General features: G+C 40.8%; 1 protein-coding gene across 4 annotated transcripts in view; it reads left to right on the forward strand.

The window, feature by feature from the left end:
• The window catches only part of LOC134821785 (E3 ubiquitin-protein ligase CBL-like), a 40,816-nt gene extending 21,072 nt beyond the window's left edge, over positions 1–19,744 (forward strand). Inside the window, exons 10-22 of one of the 4 annotated variants that reach the window (XM_063832557.1) lie at positions 1,227–1,364; positions 1,773–1,911; positions 4,005–4,171; positions 4,425–4,454; positions 5,787–5,913; positions 6,350–6,499; positions 6,743–6,913; positions 7,744–7,813; positions 13,418–14,662; positions 15,340–15,374; positions 15,779–15,865; positions 17,173–17,290; positions 17,460–19,744. In XM_063832557.1, coding sequence (XP_063688627.1) covers positions 1,227–1,364; positions 1,773–1,911; positions 4,005–4,171; positions 4,425–4,454; positions 5,787–5,913; positions 6,350–6,499; positions 6,743–6,913; positions 7,744–7,813; positions 13,418–14,662; positions 15,340–15,374; positions 15,779–15,865; positions 17,173–17,290; positions 17,460–17,938 — 2,956 coding nt within the window. In that variant the 3' untranslated portion in view covers positions 17,939–19,744. The remainder of the gene's footprint in view (positions 1–1,226; positions 1,365–1,772; positions 1,912–4,004; positions 4,172–4,424; positions 4,455–5,786; positions 5,914–6,349; positions 6,500–6,742; positions 6,914–7,743; positions 7,814–13,417; positions 14,663–15,339; positions 15,375–15,778; positions 15,866–17,172; positions 17,291–17,459) is intronic. The other 3 variants (XM_063832559.1, XM_063832560.1, XM_063832558.1) reach the window with 3 other exon arrangements.
• Positions 19,745–20,167: the final 423 nt, after the last annotated feature.

Consider the following 20,167-nt stretch of genomic DNA (forward strand, 5'->3'; position numbering starts at 1 on the left):
TGGCTGGTTTCGTATGTTGAATATCTAAGTTTATTTTAGTTGCTTGTAGTTATTGTTCAGTAATCCGTGCGCTAAGAGTTAAAGTGGTGTGATCACGTGACTACATTTCCCTCATTTGCTTGACTGTGATTTTTAGTTCCTTTAGATTTAAGAACGAGCTACTTACTTACTTATGGTGTTGTCAGACGAAATTTTCATCTGAGATGCGATGATCACTAAAATTTACTTCACTTTTTCATGTGTATTCTCTCTACTTTGACTTTTACGAGCGGCTTTTCTTGAGGTTATACCATGATATGTATGTACCATGATGTACTATAATGTACTATAGACCATTACGGGAAGAACGATGATTACCTAACCAACATACATGACATAAGAAACACTACGTATATTGAGCAACTGTATATAATTGTCTAGATTTGTATTGTAAACTGTCAGAATGTACCCTACACATTTATATACAATAATACAGCTGCTGTGTACTAGTTTTCATCATACATCTCGCGATAACACACTGCCAAACCAGCTGTAATCAGTGACATAATCACCATGAAAAAAGTCTGGTACATTACTCGTTGTAGGAGATGCTGTTGAGTGTAGATATTATAATATTGAGTTATAACTTTATAAGTAGAGTTAACAGATGAATTTGTAGAGTTAACAGATGAATTCGGCTCTCTGAGATCACTGAAAATCGTACTGATTTCTTATGTCTAATCTGATGAGGACAAAATTCCAATAATCGTGGACTTAGAGGCCAACTTCATTACAATTTACATGACAACACTGTAAAGTTAACTTTACATGTTATAAATATTATGATGCAGGACATAATTTATGATAAAATACACTGCATAGTGTTAAGTTAAGAAGTTAAGGTAAGTAGGAAGCGAATTGTCTGTAATATACGCTGCTATATTTACTCCGGGTACATTGTATTGTTTTTATTTGTTATTACCGTTATCACAACTGTATCTAAGTGGGTTAACATAAGATAATATTATATTAAGATAATATTATGTTCGTAAGTACCGTACAGTTGCAAACTACAATGCAATAGTTTTATGAAAACCAAGAAAAAAAAGTAGCGCGGCTTTAAATACATCACTAACAGCCAATCAGAAAACACTATTCACACCACGTGACAGAAACCAACCAATCTAAGCCCAGTATTCACACCACGTGACAGAAACCAACCAATCTAAACACCGTTTTTGTTTCAGGTACATATTCCGCTTATCGTGTACCAGACTGGGACAGTGGGCTATTGGCTACGTTACAAACGAACACGAGATCTTGCAGACAATACCACAGAACAAGAGCTTGTGTGAGGCCCTGATTCTCGGTGCTCAGGAGGGATAGTAAGTTATTAACTTATTGATCAACATATTATTTTAATTAACTGATTTAATTGTACTCTTTTTGTTCTTCGAAGGGGGCTGTGGTCAAGATGATCACTGTAAGAATCATGGAGCCCTGTGCCTACCCCGTTAAAATTAAGTAAAAGTTAAACTTTAAGTTTTGTGAAACGTTTCGGCGAGTTCTTGAAACCGATAATGTTTGGGAATTAGTAGATGTCCACTATGTCTGTCACACTGAGATAAAAGGAGTATCCTCCTCGTTGGAAATACCACCATTAGTTGTATCCCTAGTATCTGTTTAAAACGATCGCTGTTTTTGTTTATTGATCCCTATTGACTGTTAATCATTGAATTACAAAACTTTAACGTTTCTGAACGATGATAAAGCTGTAGTAGTTTCCAACACAGCTACCTGTATCCGGACGGCAAGGAACAGAACCCAGACCTGACAGTCATACAACACGAGAAACAGAAGAAAGTGATACAAGTCACGGAGGAGGAGTATGAGATTTATACAAGCATGGGATCTACTTTCCAACAGTGCAAGGTTGGTGTCTGTAACTAGTAGCGTAGGTGTGTATTTTGTTGCTGTGGGTAGAGAGGTTACTAGTAGCGTGTACCATTATTTGTTTTTACTCAGTGAGAAATCCCGACAACATCGAGCATTTTGTGAGCCAATTTGTCGTCCTGTGATATCATAGGTGTGGGACCTTGTGAATAATTCTGCAATGTTTACTTGTAACCTGATTACTGTAAAGGGGTAAACTAAAAACGCCCAATTATTTCTTTCGGCTTTTGAAGTTAAATGTCGGCCTATTTCTGTTGTGTATATTATGCTAACAAATCGACCAGTGCTCGCTAAAATATTATTACATAGATAAAATGAAATGTTGTTATTACAGCTGAGTAATCGCGTTTGTTGGCACTTGGCTTGCTTTTCCATGATATTGGAATTTGTTCCCCGGTTTGTCACTGAATGCTGCGCGCCGCGAACTGCACTTTAATTTCATTGTGATGTGATGAAAGTTTTCAATAGCGGCATAGTGGTCGCACGCGCGTACTTTTTAGCTCTCTGTTGATTGCTGGAACGCGACATATTTACTCTTCCGGTTTTGTTTTTGAGTGTATCATTCTGTGAAATTTAAGTTCCTTCAACATTAAGGGGGGGGGGGGGGGGGGGGGGGGGGGGGTTCACCCTGATTTTTTTGTGAAACTTGGTTTCGAGATAGCAGCTGACCAACAAACTAACACCGGTGACCGAACTTTTGAGGGGGTCCCGGACGCCAAACGGTGCCCGCGGGGCAGCCACGCCCATATTTGGTCTAAATTAGGCCCAATTTAGCCAAATACCCTGAACATGCCCAAAACCCATATTTTATGTGCTCTACTTGTAGCTAGTGGTCTCTTGAACTCGTATATGAATTTTCACCAAGATTGGACAAAAAATGACTGAGTTATGAGCCAAAAACCATATGACCATATTTGGGCATACGCACCAAATATGATCGATTTTGGCCCATAAATTGGTAAAATATAAATATTTTTGAATGAAACCAACTTTATATGGAAGGTAAGCCTATACTACACATTCTCTATGATTATCAGCTCAATATCTAACTTACTGTGGATTCTGTGTTCAAATAATCGCAAAAAATGAATAAAATCGCCTATATCTCAGTTCGCGATAATTGCAAAACTGATTTCGCTCAAAACAATAGAACTCAATAGGGTTTCAATATTTTTACATGAAATTTTCAGAATCAACGTAGAATCGCATTTCGACCTTAAGTTTTGTATTGGAATTTTGAGTTAGGCCTTTAAAAGAATTTGGCGGCCAAATTCTGAATTTCGCATTGCAAAATTTGGAATTTGGCTGCCAAATTTTTTTAAAGGCCTAACTTTAAATTCCAATACACAACTTAAGGTCGAAATGCGATTCTACGTTGATTCTGAAAATTTCATGTAAAAATATTGAAACCCTATTGAGTTCTATTGTTTTGAGCGAAATCAGTTTTGCAAATATCGCGAACTGAGATATGGGCGGTTTTGTTCATTTCTTGCGATTATTTAAACACAGAATCCACAGTTAGTTAGATACTGAGCTGATAATCATAGAGAATGTGTAGTATAGGCTTACCTTCCATATAAAGTTGGTTTCATTCAAAAATATTGATATTTGACCAATTTATGGGCCAAAATCGATCATATTTGGTGCGTATGCCCAAATATGGTCATATGGTTTTTGGCTCATAACTCAGTTATTTTTTGTCCAATCTTGATGAAAATTCATATACGAGTTCAAGAGACCACTAGCTACAAGTAGAGCACATAAAATCTGGGTTTTGGGCATGTTCTGGGTATTTGGCTAAATTGAGCCTTATTTGGACCAAATATGGGCGTGGCTTCCCCGCGGGCACCGTTTGGCGGTTGGGGTCCGGGACCCCCTCAAAAGTTCGGTCACCGGTCCTAGTTTGTTGGTCAACTGCTATCTCGAAACAAAGTTTCACAAAAAAATCAGGGTGAACCCCCCCCCCCCCCCCCCCCCCCCCCCCCCCTTAAATGTTGGAAGTGTCACTTCTCGAGGGTGCGCAGTAACCTACTCTCAGGTTAAAATCTCACCTCAAATCCTCCAAATTTCAGATCTGCCAAGAAAACGACAAGGACGTTAAACTACAACCCTGTGCTCATCTTCTGTGTTCCGAGTGTCTGTTCCAGTGGCAGGAGCACGATAAATCGAGCTCTCTAACCTGTCCCTTCTGTCGAGCTCAAGTCAAGGACTACGAGCACGTAGAAGTGGACCCCTTCCAGTAAGTTTTCGTTTTGAATTGGATTGTTCTACAAGAGCATGGTTTAGGATGTTCTTAAAAGTTTCGTGGGTTTCAGCTGTATTTGTAGTGAAATAAAACTATCAGTTTGTTTAACAGACTGCTTATTATCTTGCTACATGCATTTGGTCGGTTTACACCCATCTCCTGTTTTGTTTCCTCAGTTTTATCCCGGGAACTTGGTTATTTCTGGCGTGTTTGAACTGCTAAAATTTATTTACTTTTTCACTTCTAGTGGCAGCGTTACAACCATACAAAAGTCGAGGTAATGTTATGCTATCCAACTGCAGATATCACTAAGAGAGGCTGAGCGCTTTTAATTCATTTTCGTTTCTGTCTTCCAGTCATGTTTTCTCCTTCAGTCCCCTCTACAGCATTTAATGTTAGCATGACGTGATCTATTGTTGTACGCACTTTTTGCGAGGTTCCAAACCGTCTAGAAGATTCTTTAATAGTAGCCTAGCATCGCAACAGCTACAAAGCTGTGCTGCACACTTGATGTTTCCATATTTTTAATCTACCTTACTCGGGATTATTATGACCGGGATAAAGTGGTGGGTTTAGGGTAATTTCGCCATATTTTTCCCGAACCACATTTTCACCGGTCGTTAATAAACCCGCCTACTCAGCTTTTAGGGTTCCCAAGGGGTATGGGTGCTCATATTTTAATCGTTGTCTTATATTCACTAAAGAAGACTATTGGGACACTTGTTGTAGGTTTTTCGACTTCATTTGGCTAAAATTGCAAAAAATTCACCTTTTTGCCCAATTCTTGTCATATATCCTTATTGTCAAATTTGATTTAAATAGGCCAATTTTTAATTTCTTAGGTATTGACTATCTCTACATAATGAAATAGGACTCAAAGTAAAAGTAACAGTTAAATTAAAACTTGAATTAATTAAAACTGATGAAAGGGATGATCCAGATGAAGATAACGAAGATGATTACAACTTATTGGAAGACTAAACAGCTCTCCCTTTATCTTAATATCGATCTAGTTGTTACGCTTCAAATGTTAAAAATTATTTTCCATCTAGTTTGATTAACCACGAGTCATTATTTCTGTCTACTTTCAACAATTATTGATAATTCGACTTGTTTCACAAGTTTTAGCAATGCGAAAATTTCTAAACTTGCTTATCTCTAATAAGGAAATTTACATCTGAGACAAAATTTTTGAATCTAAAATTGAAAGGTTGGACACCGGTAAAATGGCGACCGGGAAAATGTGGTGGGTTTTGAGCAATTTCGCCATATTTTTCCCGAACCATATTTTAACCGGTCGTTAATAAACCCGTCGTAATAATCCCGAGTAAGGTATATTCTATATTCGACACTCCACCGCCCAAATTCTCGAAGTAAAGCATTATTGTTACACATATTTGTATATTTGACGTGAATTGTGTAATTTTGTAATCTCTTATAAAACGGAAAGCTATGTACAGGTACGTCTTACAACAGCACTTATTCATGAAATCTAATTTCCAGCTGATTAATATTTCATTTCAACGAACATTTTCAAATAATTGTTTCTTCGAAAAGAGCCCCCAAGTGGGGTCAGCACTTCTCCCACTCAACCATATCCGTGTCACAGGAAAGAGACCAACAAGTTAGCACGAGTTGCAGAGGTAGTAGTAGACGGAGCTGGACCGAGTAGAGCAGCTCCACCTATACCAGGCGCTCCACCCATCCCAGATAGGCGGACTAGTGTTAAACAACAGGTAAGGAGACTCGGCATCTGGATGTTATGTGGATGGGGGCGGGGATTAGGATTGTGAAAAAGTTGTGATTTTAGGAATATGAGAGTTTTTTAGATTATGAATTATAAATGCTGCTTTATCCTTTCGCAAAGCTGTACTGATCATATCCTGTGAGGTGTGAGCTTCATAATTGCACACGAACAATCCCAGTACACTCTATGAACTCAATTCACACAACTTTAAGATAACTTAAAACATCACTAAAAACTCTGCACTTGAACTCGAAAACTCCCCACTCATTAGAACTCTCTGGCACACTCACTATAACACTCACTAAACCACTAATTGCACTAAAGCTGTCCAGACACTAACTACCTCCTGAACTGCCCCCACTACACCACTACACGAATACAGTCTCGCTTAGAACACTCAAAGTTGAGCTAATGCTGCTTTTCAGTCTAGTAGTGGTGGGAGCCCAATCAAGGGGCAAGCTCCCGCGCCGCCCTCCATCCCTCGCAGACCGGGTGACAATGAAACACTCGTGCCGTCCCGCCCGCCTCCCTTACCACCTGTAAACACCATGCCCAAAGTACCTGATCCTTTCCAGGTGCCGAGAAATATATATGCAGTTTATTTATCTTTTTTATACTGTGATTTTTGGTTCACGCATCTTTTTTTTACTGCCGCGAACCTGTTTTAACACTTAAATGATTGTTTCTCAATCTATAAACTGCTGATAAGAAGTTTTTAAAAACTGTTGAACTGAAAAACCTAACATTCTACAATTATAATAAATATTCTGAACTCATCAAATTTTCCGTGTGCGCCTCCTCACTAAGCACCCTCATAGCCTCCTCCCGTGACGAGCCAGCCACCACCCATGCCAGGGCAGAACGCGCTGCACATAGCACCCGCACCCCCGCCCATCCTCACCGCACCGCCGGGCGGCGCTCCCAGCCTCCCTCTCAGCCAGCCTCCTCCTCTACACAGTACCCCTGGGAACGACTCTTTCTCTTCCTCGGTTAGTTTAAGCTGGTTGTGTTACTAAAAGAACAGTAATAATATAATAATTAACGTATGCGTCAGTTATTTAGTATAATCATGAGCAATGAGCATGCTGCAATGACTTGATGTTATGTTATCACGTATGTGACCGATGTGCATGTGTAGAAATAGGCCATGGTGCTGTAGTTGAGGATACAGATATGTTAGGGAGAGAGCGACTTATAATTTAGTAGGCTATTTAGACTGCTACTAGACTTAGATCTAGACTAATAACCTGCCTGTAACCTGCCTGATATATTAAGACTAAATTTACATAAATCTAATAATGTCACCTGCTGATGCTGGTTGAACTCTGTAGTATGACTGTGGCCGTTGCATTGTGTGTTCCTAGCTCATGAACAATTCAATAACTGCTTAAAAAGTCAAAAGCATGGATCGTGATTACCAGAACCAAGCATGTGCATCTAGATATTATGGAGTTTACAATTTAATTTCATGGCGTGAAGTAAGAAAGAATTTCCTCCACAATTACAAGGTGCCACATTGTGATGAATAAGTAATGGGGTATATAAATTAATGTATACGAATAGTTAACCTGGGCTTAGTATTGTTACCCTGTATAGTGTACCTACTAGGGACCCAAGAACCCTGTGCCTTTCCTTGCATCCGCTTACACTCGAAAGAATAGCACAATAGCCCTAACAATACACTGTAAGCTCTCCGATCTTCTCGACCAATGACAGCTCGGTATAAACGTCACGTGATAGCTCTCTACCAATGGGTAACGTGACAAGTGGCAAGTGATCACGTGGTTTCTTTACAGCACAATAATGTTATGTTCCCCAGATGAGCGCGACCAACCCCTTCTTTTCTGATGTTCAAGCGTTACGCAGCCAAGATCCCCCTGGATTGACAGGTAAGAGAACAGCTTCCCGCCTTTTTGTAATTAATTACCCTGATTAATTACTCCTAATTAATTACTGGTTCTTTATTTGTCTTTATTGTTAGTCAGTTTCTAGCAGTTTCTGCTCTACGTAATATATGAGCAATCCTTTAGTTGCTTAGTTACTACATAATATTAAGTTAAGTTACTAAATTAGTTACTATTAGTTACTATCTAACTATCCTGGTTTTCATTTTTCAGATTAGACCCGCACTTTGTAATTATACCGATCAATCTGATTTACGCTCACCGTATTGTATGCCAGGGGTACAGTGCAGTGTACCCGGTACAGTGTACCCGGTACAGTGTACACGGTACACCCCTGTTGTATTGTATACCTAGAGTATCTAGACTATGCTTGGAGCCTCCAGGTCGTTCTGTCAGGCATCACCTAGCTTGCTAGTCAGGCATTACCTAGCTTGCTAGTCAGGTATTACCTAGCTTGCTAGTCAGGCATTACCTAGCTTGCTAGTCAGGCATTACCTAGCTTGCTAGTCAGGCATTACCTAGCTTGCTAGTCAGGCATTACCTAGCTTGCTAGTCAGGCATTACCTAGCTTGCTAGTCAGGCATTACCTAGCTTGCTAGTCAGGCATTACCTAGCTTGCTAGTCAGGCATTACCTAGCTTGCTAGTCAGGCATTACCTAGCTTGCTAGTCAGGCATTACCTAGCTTGCTAGTCAGGCATTACCTAGCTTGCTAGTCAGGCATTACCTAGCTTGCTAGTCAGGCATTACCTAGCTTGCTAGTCAGGTATTACCTAGCTTGCTAGTCAGGCATTACCTAGCTTGCTAGTCAGGCATTACATAGCTTGCTAGTCAGGTATTACCTAGCTTGCTAGTCAGGCATTACATAGCTTGCTAGTCAGGCATTACCTAGCTTGCTAGTCAGGCATTACCTAGCTTGCTAGTCGGGCATTACCTAGCTTGCTAGTCAGGCATTACCTAGCTTGCTAGTCAGGCATTACCTAGCTTGCTAGTCAGGCATTACCTAGCTTGCTAGTCAGGTATTACCTAGCTTGCTAGTCAGGCATTACATAGCTTGCTAGTCAGGCATTACCTAGCTTGCTAGTCAGGCATTACCTAGCTTGCTAGTCGGGCATTACCTAGCTTGCTAGTCAGGCATTACCTAGCTTGCTAGTCAGGCATTACCTAGCTTGCTAGTCAGGCATTACCTAGCTTGCTAGTCAGGCATTACCTAGCTTGCTAGTCAGGCATTACCTAGCTTTACCTAGCATTACCTAGCTTGCTAGTCTCTTGTTCTCTTTGTCCCACGCACAGGGATTGGTGCACCAGGTAATGTCAGGCTATGAATTATTATTATTCATGATCACTGATCAGTTAATGAGATATTGTCAGATTCTTGGTACCGATTTCATGGACTCGCTATTCATGTCGATACTAATGATTATGACTATCTAGATCACAGTAGTAGTGGTACAGTAGTATTATAGTAGTATCACAGTAGTAGTTTTACAGTAGTATTACAGTAGTATTACAGTAGTAGTGTTACAGTAGTAGTGTTACAGTAGTAGTGTTACAGAATAAGTGTTACAGTAGTAGTGTTACAGTAGTAGTGTTACAGAAGAAGTTTTACAGTAGTATTACAGTAGTAGTGTTACAGTAGTATTTGAACTTCAGAACATGACCTGCTTTACAGTACCTGGGTACCAGGAAATGAGGAACCAGTGCAGCTGTTAACTATTAGTCACAGCTGTTCGTAACTACTACTGTCCTGAGTCCATTCCATCAGCCATGTATACTGCATTAGTCTACTACCAGTGCCAGTAGAATATGTTTCTAATGTTTGTCCTTTGCAACTAGCTACTTTCTACATGATACTGTACGACTATCAGCTGGTGTTGTTCAACTTAGCCCTGCACCTTAGGATATGTCACGTTACTTAGCCCAGCACCTTAGGATATGTCACGTTACTTAACCCAGCACCTTAGGATATGTCACGTTACTTAACCCTGCCCCTTAGGATATGTCACGTTACTTAACCCTGCACCTTAGGATATGTCACGTTACTTAACCCTGCACCTTAGGATATGTCACGTTACTTAACCCTGCACCTTAGGATATGTCACGTTACTTAACCCTGCACCTTAGGATATGTCACGTTACTTAACCCTGCACCTTAGGATATGTCACGTTACTTAACCCTGCACCTTAGGATATGTCACGTTACTTAACCCTGCACCTTAGGATATGTCACGTTACTTAACCCTGCACCTTAGGATATGTCACGTTACTTAACCCTGCACCTTAGGATATGTCACGTTACTTAACCCTGCACCTTAGGATATGTCACGTTACTTAACCCTGCACCTTAGGATATGTCACGTTACTTAACCCTGCACCTTAGGATATGTCACGTTACTTAACCCTGCACCTTAGGATATGTCACGTTACTTAACCCTGCACCTTAGGATATGTCACGTTACTTAACCCAGCACCTTAGGATATGTCACGTTACTTAACCCAGCACCTTAGGATATGTCACGTTACTTAACCCTGCACCTTAGGATATGTCACGTTACTTAACCCAGCACCTTAGGATATGTCACGTTACTTAACCCTGCCCCTTAGGATATGTCACGTTACTTAACCCTGCACCTTAGGATATGTCACGTTACTTAACCCTGCACCTTAGGATATGTCACGTTACTTAACCCTGCACCTTAGGATATGTCACGTTACTTAACCCTGCACCTTAGGATATGTCACGTTACTTAACCCTGCACCTTAGGATATGTCACGTTACTTAACCCAGCACCTTAGGATATGTCACGTTACTTAACCCTGCACCTTAGGATATGTCACGTTACTTAACCCTGCACCTTAGGATATGTCACGTTACTTAACCCTGCACCTTAGGATATGTCACGTTACTTAACCCTGCACCTTAGGATATGTCACGTTACTTAACCCTGCACCTTAGGATATGTCACGTTACTTAACCCTGCACCTTAGGATATGTCACGTTACTTAACCCTGCACCTTAGGATATGTCACGTTACTTAACCCTGCACCTTAGGATATGTCATGTTACTTAGCCCAGCACCTTAGGATATGTCACGTTACTTAACCCTGCACCTTAGGATATGTCACGTTACTTAGCCCTGCACCTTAGGATATGTCACGTTACTTAACCCAGCACCGGTTAGGAGTTAGGACGGGTTCTATGTTTTCAGCTGTGTCGTTGTAATATTGTTTCATTAGTCCTCGTCTTTGTTTCGGTGGTTCAACATCTTTTCTGCTAACAGGTAACCGGTCGCGGTCGACTAACTAACTAACTAACTAACTGACTAACTAATTAAATAACTAACTAACGAACTAACTAATTAACTAACTAACTAACTAACTAACTAACTAACTAACTAAGTTCTAACTAACTAACTAATTAACTAACTAACAAACTAACTGACTAACTTACTAACTAACTAACTAACTAACTAGCTAACTCACTAACTTACTAACTTACTAACTTACTAACTTACTAACTTACTAACTAACTAACTAATTAATTAACAAACTAACTAACTAACTAACTAACTAACTAACCCACTACAGCTCGCGGTACCGAACTCTCTCTCTTTACCCCTGAAGGTACTCCCCCCTCTCAGCGCCGTTCGTTTTGTGTCCCGTCTTTCTCTCTCAATAGATCTTCCATGTTTGAGGATGACGCCTCTTCCACTGGTCACGACGGTAGCACCTCTTCCACGGGTATCAAATTCTCCAATAGACGCATGTCGGAAGGTGGCAATACTCTATCTGAGAGCTTGTATATGAATAACTTGAGCGAGGTGGTAGATGAATTATACATGAACAACCTGACTGACGAACAAACAGGCTCTAAAACTGACAAACAGGACGAGGAATCTCACACTTCATGGAACCTGGAGCCCCTTGGCTTCACCGGACGTTCCGTCTCCAGGACCTCCCTGTTTGACGACAACAGCCATGGTCCTGAGGTGGCTGAGGGAGCTGGGAGTGCTGGTTCTGAAGCAGCTTCTCAATCTGATCCGCTTTATGAGGTGGAGGGAGCAGGGAGTGCTGGTTCTGAAGCAGCTTCTCGATCTGATCCGCTTTATGAGGTGGAGGAAGCAGGGAGTGCTGGTTCTGAAGCAGCTTCTCAATCTGATCCGCTTTATGATATAGTGGCTAATCTGTTGGAGACCCCTTATGATTGTGTGGCAGACTCTTACTCAGATCCTGTATTGAGAAGACAGGCATCTGACGAACTGACAGACGAACTGACAGACGAACTGACTGATTTAAAGACCAAGTGGGATGATATTCCTATGCCAGGTGATTATAATGTTGTGTTTAGCGTTAATGTTATGTCATTGTGTGCTGTTCCTGTTGGTTTTAAGGGTGTCAAGATTTGCAGAAATTAGCAGTGGTAGGAATTGTACTGGAAGTACTGGAGGTAAGCGTACTGTGTACTGTGTATGTACTATGTACTGTGTATGTACTGTGTACTGCGTATGTACTGTGTAAGTAAGCGTACCTAAAGGTCACAATATGTGGACAGATGTTGTTAAATGTGGCCCATCCCATATTACACTAAGGATCTATACATGTGCTGGATTTAGCTTAGTGACGCAACAGTGATGTATAGTATTGATGTTGTAGTAGATGATCCAAGCACATTATCATGATTATGTACTCGATCTTGCCGACTTGATATTTATAGGCAAATGGTTCATGGTAAATCTCTATTTACAAATTGGGGAAAACTTGACTTAGCAGAATGTGCAGTGCATTGTTTTTTGTGTTTTCGTTTTTAACTGCGCGTTTTCAACCCCATTCTCTCAGGCCCTTTATCTGCGCGTTTTGGAGTCATAAGCCAGATAATTTCCAGGATTGTGCCTGGTTCTTACCTGGTTGTACGGGGGTCATTACTCAGGATGGAGTTAATCTACCTGCTCCCAATGACCTGACCCCTCCTCCTGAGTCCTAAACAAGGCCCCTCTCTTGTAGTGAATGTATCGTGTATCTCAGTATCTGGTGCCTCTTTGTTCTTTGTGGCCCTCATCAGTTAGAATAGATATACGTGTTCTGTCTAAAGGAGGACACGAACACTTTACATTGACACATTAAGTTAGTTACCCCGCCTTTATAGCAGCTCTCTGTACTTTACACGTGTACTAAGTAGTTCATTAAGTAGACAATGTGAAGCATGTGCTCACAGTGCTTCAGTTGGCCCTGGTACGCATACAAATTCTCAACAAATTATAAGTTATAACTTAGGTGGGTTCTAATGTTATACTGTAAATATTATGTATATACAAGAAAGTTATTGTCGTAGTGTTGCAAATATTCATGCCCTTGAAATCTTGATAGTTACTGAGTGTCGGCTACTTATTTGTCATCATTTGTGATGGTCATCTGGTTAATATAGTGGGCCCAAAGCTAAGTGTCCAGCGTAAACTTCTAAACATTTCGAGAAGTTTATCTGGTATCTTTACACAGGCTACTAACCTAAACGTTTAGTAAGCTGGTGTGCAATATGAGGGTGTCAGAAGAGTTGAAACAGATGAGTTATTGTTACTGTAATATCCCCTTGTCAGGCAACGCGGTTCAATTGCCACCGGAACTCCCGCTACCTCCGATACCACGTGACACACCACGTGACGACACCAGTGACGACGAAATGTCCTCAAATCGTGATCTTCAGGAGCGTGACGAGGCTCTTGGGGCCCTCGGTTTATCCGGAGGAAACGCTCCGCTTCCTAAACCTAAGAAGAAAACTAAAGAAGAGAAGAAGGAGAAGAAGGAGAAGAAATCAAGCGAAGAGTTGAAGAAGGAGGTGCTTCAAAACCTTGGACTGGGTGACACTGAGAATTTGCTGTCACCTAAAGAAAAGAAGAAGCCACTCCGGCCCCCGAGGTCTCCTAAATGTAAGAAAGAACTGAGTGAGAAGGATTTGAAGCACCGGAACGAAGCATTAATAAGCATGGGTTTATCACCAAAAGACACAAAACTTCCCAAGAAAGTTCGAGAAGTAATGACTACTCAGGGTACTCTCTCCTCCTTGAAACCCCAACCTCCCCCTCTTCCCGTTACTCCGATTCCAGGAGCGGGTCCTCCTCCAATACCAGCTAGAGAAGTTCAAATCCCTCAATCCAGCTCAACCCCTCCACCGCTCCCTCCCTCGGCTCCACCCCCCACTTTACCTCCTAATGCCTCGTTAACAGGAGGAACAGCCCCTCCACCTCCTCCCCCGATTACTACTTTACCACGTGACCCAACTCTACCACCACGTGACGCAACTCTACCACCACCCCTTCCCTCTACCCTCCCACCTGAAGATTCACCTCCACCCCTACCATCCACTCTACCGCCTGGTGATTCCCCTCCCCCACTCCCCTCCGCTCCCATCCCGGGAACCCTTCCCAAATCAATCGAGCAGAACCACGTGATCATATACGAAACAGAGGATGAGATTCCGGTCAGTTCTACTAATCTGAACCACGCAGCGTTCATCAGGTCTGACTCATTTGATGGCATGATGCCAGAGGAGGTGGAGTTTAATGTTGATATCAGTGGGGAGTCCAGTTCGGCGGATACCAGTAGGACTAGTACCATGGAGGATCCGAACAGCAAGGGTAACGTCACTGCTGACAAACCAGTAAACCAAGATGTGGTGCCAGTGGCTAAAGAAGAAACTCTTGTATCAGAATCTGTACCGGGAGATAACAGTGGTGAAGGAGAAAATGGTCCTACTGAAGGAGACATTGGTCGTACTGAAGGAGACAATGGTCCTACTGAAGGAGACAATGGTCGTACTGAAGGAGACACTGGTCCTCGTGAAGGTGATGGCTCCTGCAGCTCTGCTGTGTGCCACCAGCTCTCCTGCCACCTCGCTCTTACGCTTCCACTTTCGACTTAGCTCAACCAGACTTGTCTGTGTGAAAATCGAAGATCAAAATTTGCAGCTTGCCATGCTCCTAGCTACAAAACGGTTGGATTTAATTATCATCCACTGATTGTTTTACCCATTTTGCTTGATTAAACGGCCGAAATCTTAGATAAGCTGGCTGAAGTAACAATTATAATGCTGTGAGAGAACAGTTTCCAAATTTGGCAAAATTATAATTGAATGATCCGCTGTAGACCAATTGATTAATACAACACTTGAGCTGTGAAGATGAGCTGAATTTATAATTCATAAGCAGTCGCTGATTACTCATCAATAATATGTTTAGGGCTGGAAAATTAGTTGAAGGCCGGATTTTAATAATTGCTGGAATTTGGAATGTTTGGAAGTTCAGTATTTTTGAGACGCCAAGAAATTAATGTGAAAGTGTCTACGGAGTAAAGTATACAATATGAATTTTAAAAGTATATAGCTGGTTATAGTGTGGTTTGATATGGTTAGAATGGTCTGCTCTTGTTAGTTGGTATCAGAAAATCTAAAAGTTTAGTCCACGTTGTACTTTCGAACTTAAATAGTAAAACTTTTTACGTTTCTAACTGGTGAACTCTTCAGATGGTGCCGAGAAAAGGTTAACGAACTATGCAAACGTAAGCTTATTAGATTGCGAATGTTTCCAAGGAAAATATTATCAGTTTTAAATTTTAATCAAAGTATTTTTCGCCGAGTAATTTATTTTGCTGTTAGAAGCTGAAACCTTAGCCTGCGAGACCGTAGATCGCATGCCATGGTTGCTAAAAAACCAATTATAAAAAGACTTGACCATTACCAATTATTATATACATTATTCAAGTGCGTCATACATAAGGATTTAAGGGGAAGTAATGGTGGAGCATATGCCTTATACTCGTGACAGAGAACGCTGGCAAACCAAGCTACCAATGATTTAAATGAAATTCGTCAAATTTGTCACGCGAAATTTATATGCTCCACCTTTTAAATAACAATCAAGTTTAATTAAATAAAAATAAATTCTACCTTCAATTTTTCAAAGGTGGAATACTATGGAAATAGAACAGCGGAATACACCGACAACATTATAACCGAACCGGCTGACAAACGAATGACCATATTTTCTGAGGTAGAGAAACTCACGTGTTGTCATAGAGGAGGCGTAACATTATTGGTCACATAAAGCCATAGTACATACATATTACATTACGATGGAAACTGTATTACGATGAAAACTGCGATAAAAAGCCGCTCATATAACATAAAAACATGCGCGATGTGCGGCTTTTTATCGCAGTTTTCATCGCAATGCAGTTTCCATCGCAATGTGATATGTATGTACTACGGCTTAATTGCTCACATTATTGTGTGATGCCTCCCTGATAGCAGCGACGTCTTTAGTTCGTGTCATCTGCATGTGCATGTTAAATATTTTCACTGTTTTGATGGTCAATGGCGAACACTCGGAGAATATTCCCAACTATATAAGGCGGGACGTATGACCATTGACCCCCCCCCCCCCCCCCCCCCCCCCCGCAAGTATGAACTTCCCCCAAATCCATCAAACGCCGACCTCCGTGTCGGCGGATTTTGTGGGGGGGGGAGGGAGTGCACTACACTTTAGTGATTGCTCAAAAAAAAGTAGGAGAAGATAGACTTTTAGATTCGACTTCAGGGCGCGATCAAAAATCGCTCGTGCAATACAATTACACACACACGCTGACCTTTGACTGGCAATAATTTATTTTAATGTAAATTAGTGTAAAAAAGTGTAGTGCTCCCCCCCCCCACCCCCGGTTTTGTGGGTTTAATGCTAGCACCCCGCCTTATTTGTTGGCACCCCACCTTATTTATTATATGCATGATCTGCAGTGAACCGTGAAACTCTTGTGGCAGGTACACATACCCACCAACTCTCATTGTAAAAGTGAGGATATCATGATTCGGTCAGTTGAGGTAAATCGAAATGCATACATGATATGATTTGGGAGATTTCAAGTGGATTTTAATGAGGTCCAACATGAATTCCACTGCGATCCAGCATGGATTTTAGCTAAACATCGCGCATGATACAAAGCATGATGACTCAAGACACGACCGTTACTATGGTTACGCTACTGACCTGACATTTCTTTCATCTACTTCTTGGCATTAGCATAAGCAAACTGAATGACTCACGTTCTCTGATGTCTTATTTAGATTCTAGATGCATCTTCAACAATCTTTATTGCACGCTTTTCTTGAGATTTTTTTTCAAATGCATGCGGAAATATCCTTAAGATATATCAGTACCACAATGATCTTAATAATATAACCTATTTGGCACAAATTAATTTCATCTCACTCTGAAAATGCTGAAAATAAAAGTATCACCATTATGTCATAATAATTACATAACTATAAAACTCCTAATTAGTTAATGACCTAATTTCTTAGATCCAGTCAGAAGATACGTATAATAATGTAGAGGAGGACCTTAATAATGGTACTGTTAGTAGAGGAAAATTCTCAGATGCAGACCTATTTACTGTGGCTCCAAGTGGATGGGATGCTGGTCAGTCTCCGTTATATTCAGCTTACAATTAGCTTACAATTTAAGCTTCTAATTAGCTTATATAATTAGGGGTTATATAATCCAAAAAATGATTACGTAAAATGTGAACGACCCTCTACTTGAGAGCTTAAATTATATCTTTTAAAAGCTTAAATTTTATATATTTTAGGCCAATTCGACGATTCCCTCCCAAAAGTAACGACCACGGAAAACAACGACCTGTACTGCAACGTCGAAGCCCCGCAACAACAACCAACCCCCACTGATGACGTCACCAAACAGCTGCTGACGTCACCAATGTCTGGTGGTAAATCCACCTCGCCCCTCCTCAACATAGCCCTCCGACCCACCTCAATGTACGACCCGGACCAGTCCCTGTTCGAGGGAGGAGAACATGTGAACAGTGTTACGTCACAGGGTGGTGACGACATCTACGAGAACCAACCGATTAACAACATGTCGTCTCCCCACAACAACCAACTACCTGTGACGACAAAAGATAGGTTGCTTGCGGAGGGTTTTAGAGAGACAGACATACAGCGAGCTGTGGACATTGTCGGTGAGAATGAGGAAATGGCCAGAAAATCCTGCAGAGTTTCGTTGCGAGAAACTGAGATGAGGGCACCTCAAAATTCTAATGTTGATTGAGAATACATGTGTAGTGTTGATTAGAGGATGTTTGAGCTTGGCTAAGTTTTGTAATATTTTCTTTATAATTTTTGCTGAGCTAGTTTGTTAAATTTGTTAAGATGTTTGATGCGTGTTCTTCATCTGAACTTTATTAAAGCACCGTTGATTTCTTGGTCACATGACCCCAGGTTCGCTGTGACAAGTTATTTAAGTTTTGTCCGATATCTAGGGCTACCGGTATGATGTTGCACGTGTGTGCGCGCGCATTATTTTTCCATTCCCGTTATCAGTTGTACACAGTGTCCAAAAGCTGCAGCGCGGTCCGAAATTCTGTTGCGAATAAGTTTGTCACAGTGAAAATAGATCTGTAGCAGTTGATTGTTATTACACCGTTTTAAGCCAATCAAACTTTTTCGGTAATTTTAATTTTAGACTTTTTAAACTCCCTGCAATAGCGTTTTAGATAATAATACGAGGTTTACTTTTATTTTGATCGTTATGATTCTCGCCTGTGTCGCGATTTATATGCGAGAGATTTTACTCCAAATTGTGTTATTTCTTTAGTTAGGGAAAAAAAGTGTTTCAGATACCTATCTGGCAGAGAACTGCTCTTTTGGATCCTCACTAACGCCAAAAAATATTTGTAGCACTAGCTTCCTAAGGAAGAAGCCTAGACATCCCCATTTCCAGATGCCTTAACTTATACGCGTACAAATGTACGTTTACATGCCTACTGTTATACGTGTACAAATGTACGTGTACATGCCTACTATTATACATGTACAAAATATGTACGTGTACATGCCTACTATTATACGTGTACATGCCTGGGGGGGGCCAATGACTACTTTTGGGGACTTGGGGAATTACGTCAACGATTTTACCCCAAGTCCCCATGATTTTTAGTCCCCAAAAGTCTCCATTAGTTCCCATTTAGATGATTTTTAGTCCCCATTAGTCCCCAAAAGTCTCCATTAGTCTCCATTTAGATTTATCCTACCCTTATCTTGGACAAAACATCTCGATCGTATCGTTATTAAACTAACTTGAAAACCATAAATAACTGTCAAAAATTCTGGGGACTTATGGGGACAAATGGTGAATTACGTCAACGAGCTGACCTCTAGTCCCCATGATTTTTAGTCCCCAAAAGTCTCCATCGGTAGTCATTGGCCCCCCCCCCCCCCCCCCCCCCACATGCCTACTATTATACGTGTACATTGTAAAAATCCTCTGCACTGACAGTATGTTAGTAGGGACCCTATAACGTTCTCTGGTTAATAACTCATTTGATCTAGGTTTTCTCAGATTGATTCAAATCCCCCTAAATACCTGGTTAGTCAGTTAGTGGTATGATAAAGAAGTTTAACTTAAAGACGTTGTTGATTTACAATCAAATCCGTTGGCCCGAAACAAGAGGCTAAAACGGTTGTCGCAAAGAAAAATCTGAATGAATTAGAAAGGTCCTAGCTTGTAGCTCTGATTATTAGTTGGTCGGACAAATGGACAAGATTTTGTATCTCCTTAGCAATTACTGTTTACCTGAAGCTAAAAACAGATTATTTTTTAGTTTTAAGGCGAGACAACTCATTAAGCTATCCTGCTGAAAGTGGAGTTTGGATTATTTATGGCTCTTTGACCGTAGAGTGGTTAAATTGTTGCCATTTTATTCTGAGAGACGGAAGTATTTATAGTTATACGTTGCAAGGGCGGATCTGTTGAATTTATAGAAATTGGTTTTACATTTTATTTTTGAAAATTGTACATTATCTTCGTGACGATATGAATATGATTTTGTTGATTTCAATAATTTTCTTTACCTTATACCTAAGTATTTGGTCTCTTCTTTTTGTTTCCTCGAAATGAGCGGTGGGTTAAGGGCCGATGTTTACAAGAAAAACCGTTTCGGTTGAACGTGACATGACAATATAATTTAAATTATAAGTGATAAGGAAGATGGTCTAATTTTTCGTTAGGATTAAGGTTTAAGCTTGACGGATGTTACTCGTCTAAATTTCTTCGAAGTAGCGCGCGCCGCTTTCTTCTCGAAATGTTAGCACGAGCTGCGAAGTAGCGCGCGCCGGGCCAGATCATTAACAATGGTCAAGGTTTAAGCCAGGGGTGAAGGAATGATTTTCTTCATTGTTCATGAGGAGGCAAAAATCTTTGAGTTTTTCAAATTTAGCACGCGCTCTGAGCTTGGCCACAGCCTGAATTTTAAAAACGTTTAGTGTCAACCATGCCTGT

Source organism: Bolinopsis microptera, chromosome 10 (assembly GCF_026151205.1).
Source record: "Bolinopsis microptera isolate Bmic1 chromosome 10, MBARI_Bmic_1.0, whole genome shotgun sequence".
Lineage (NCBI taxonomy): Eukaryota > Metazoa > Ctenophora > Tentaculata > Lobata > Bolinopsidae > Bolinopsis > Bolinopsis microptera.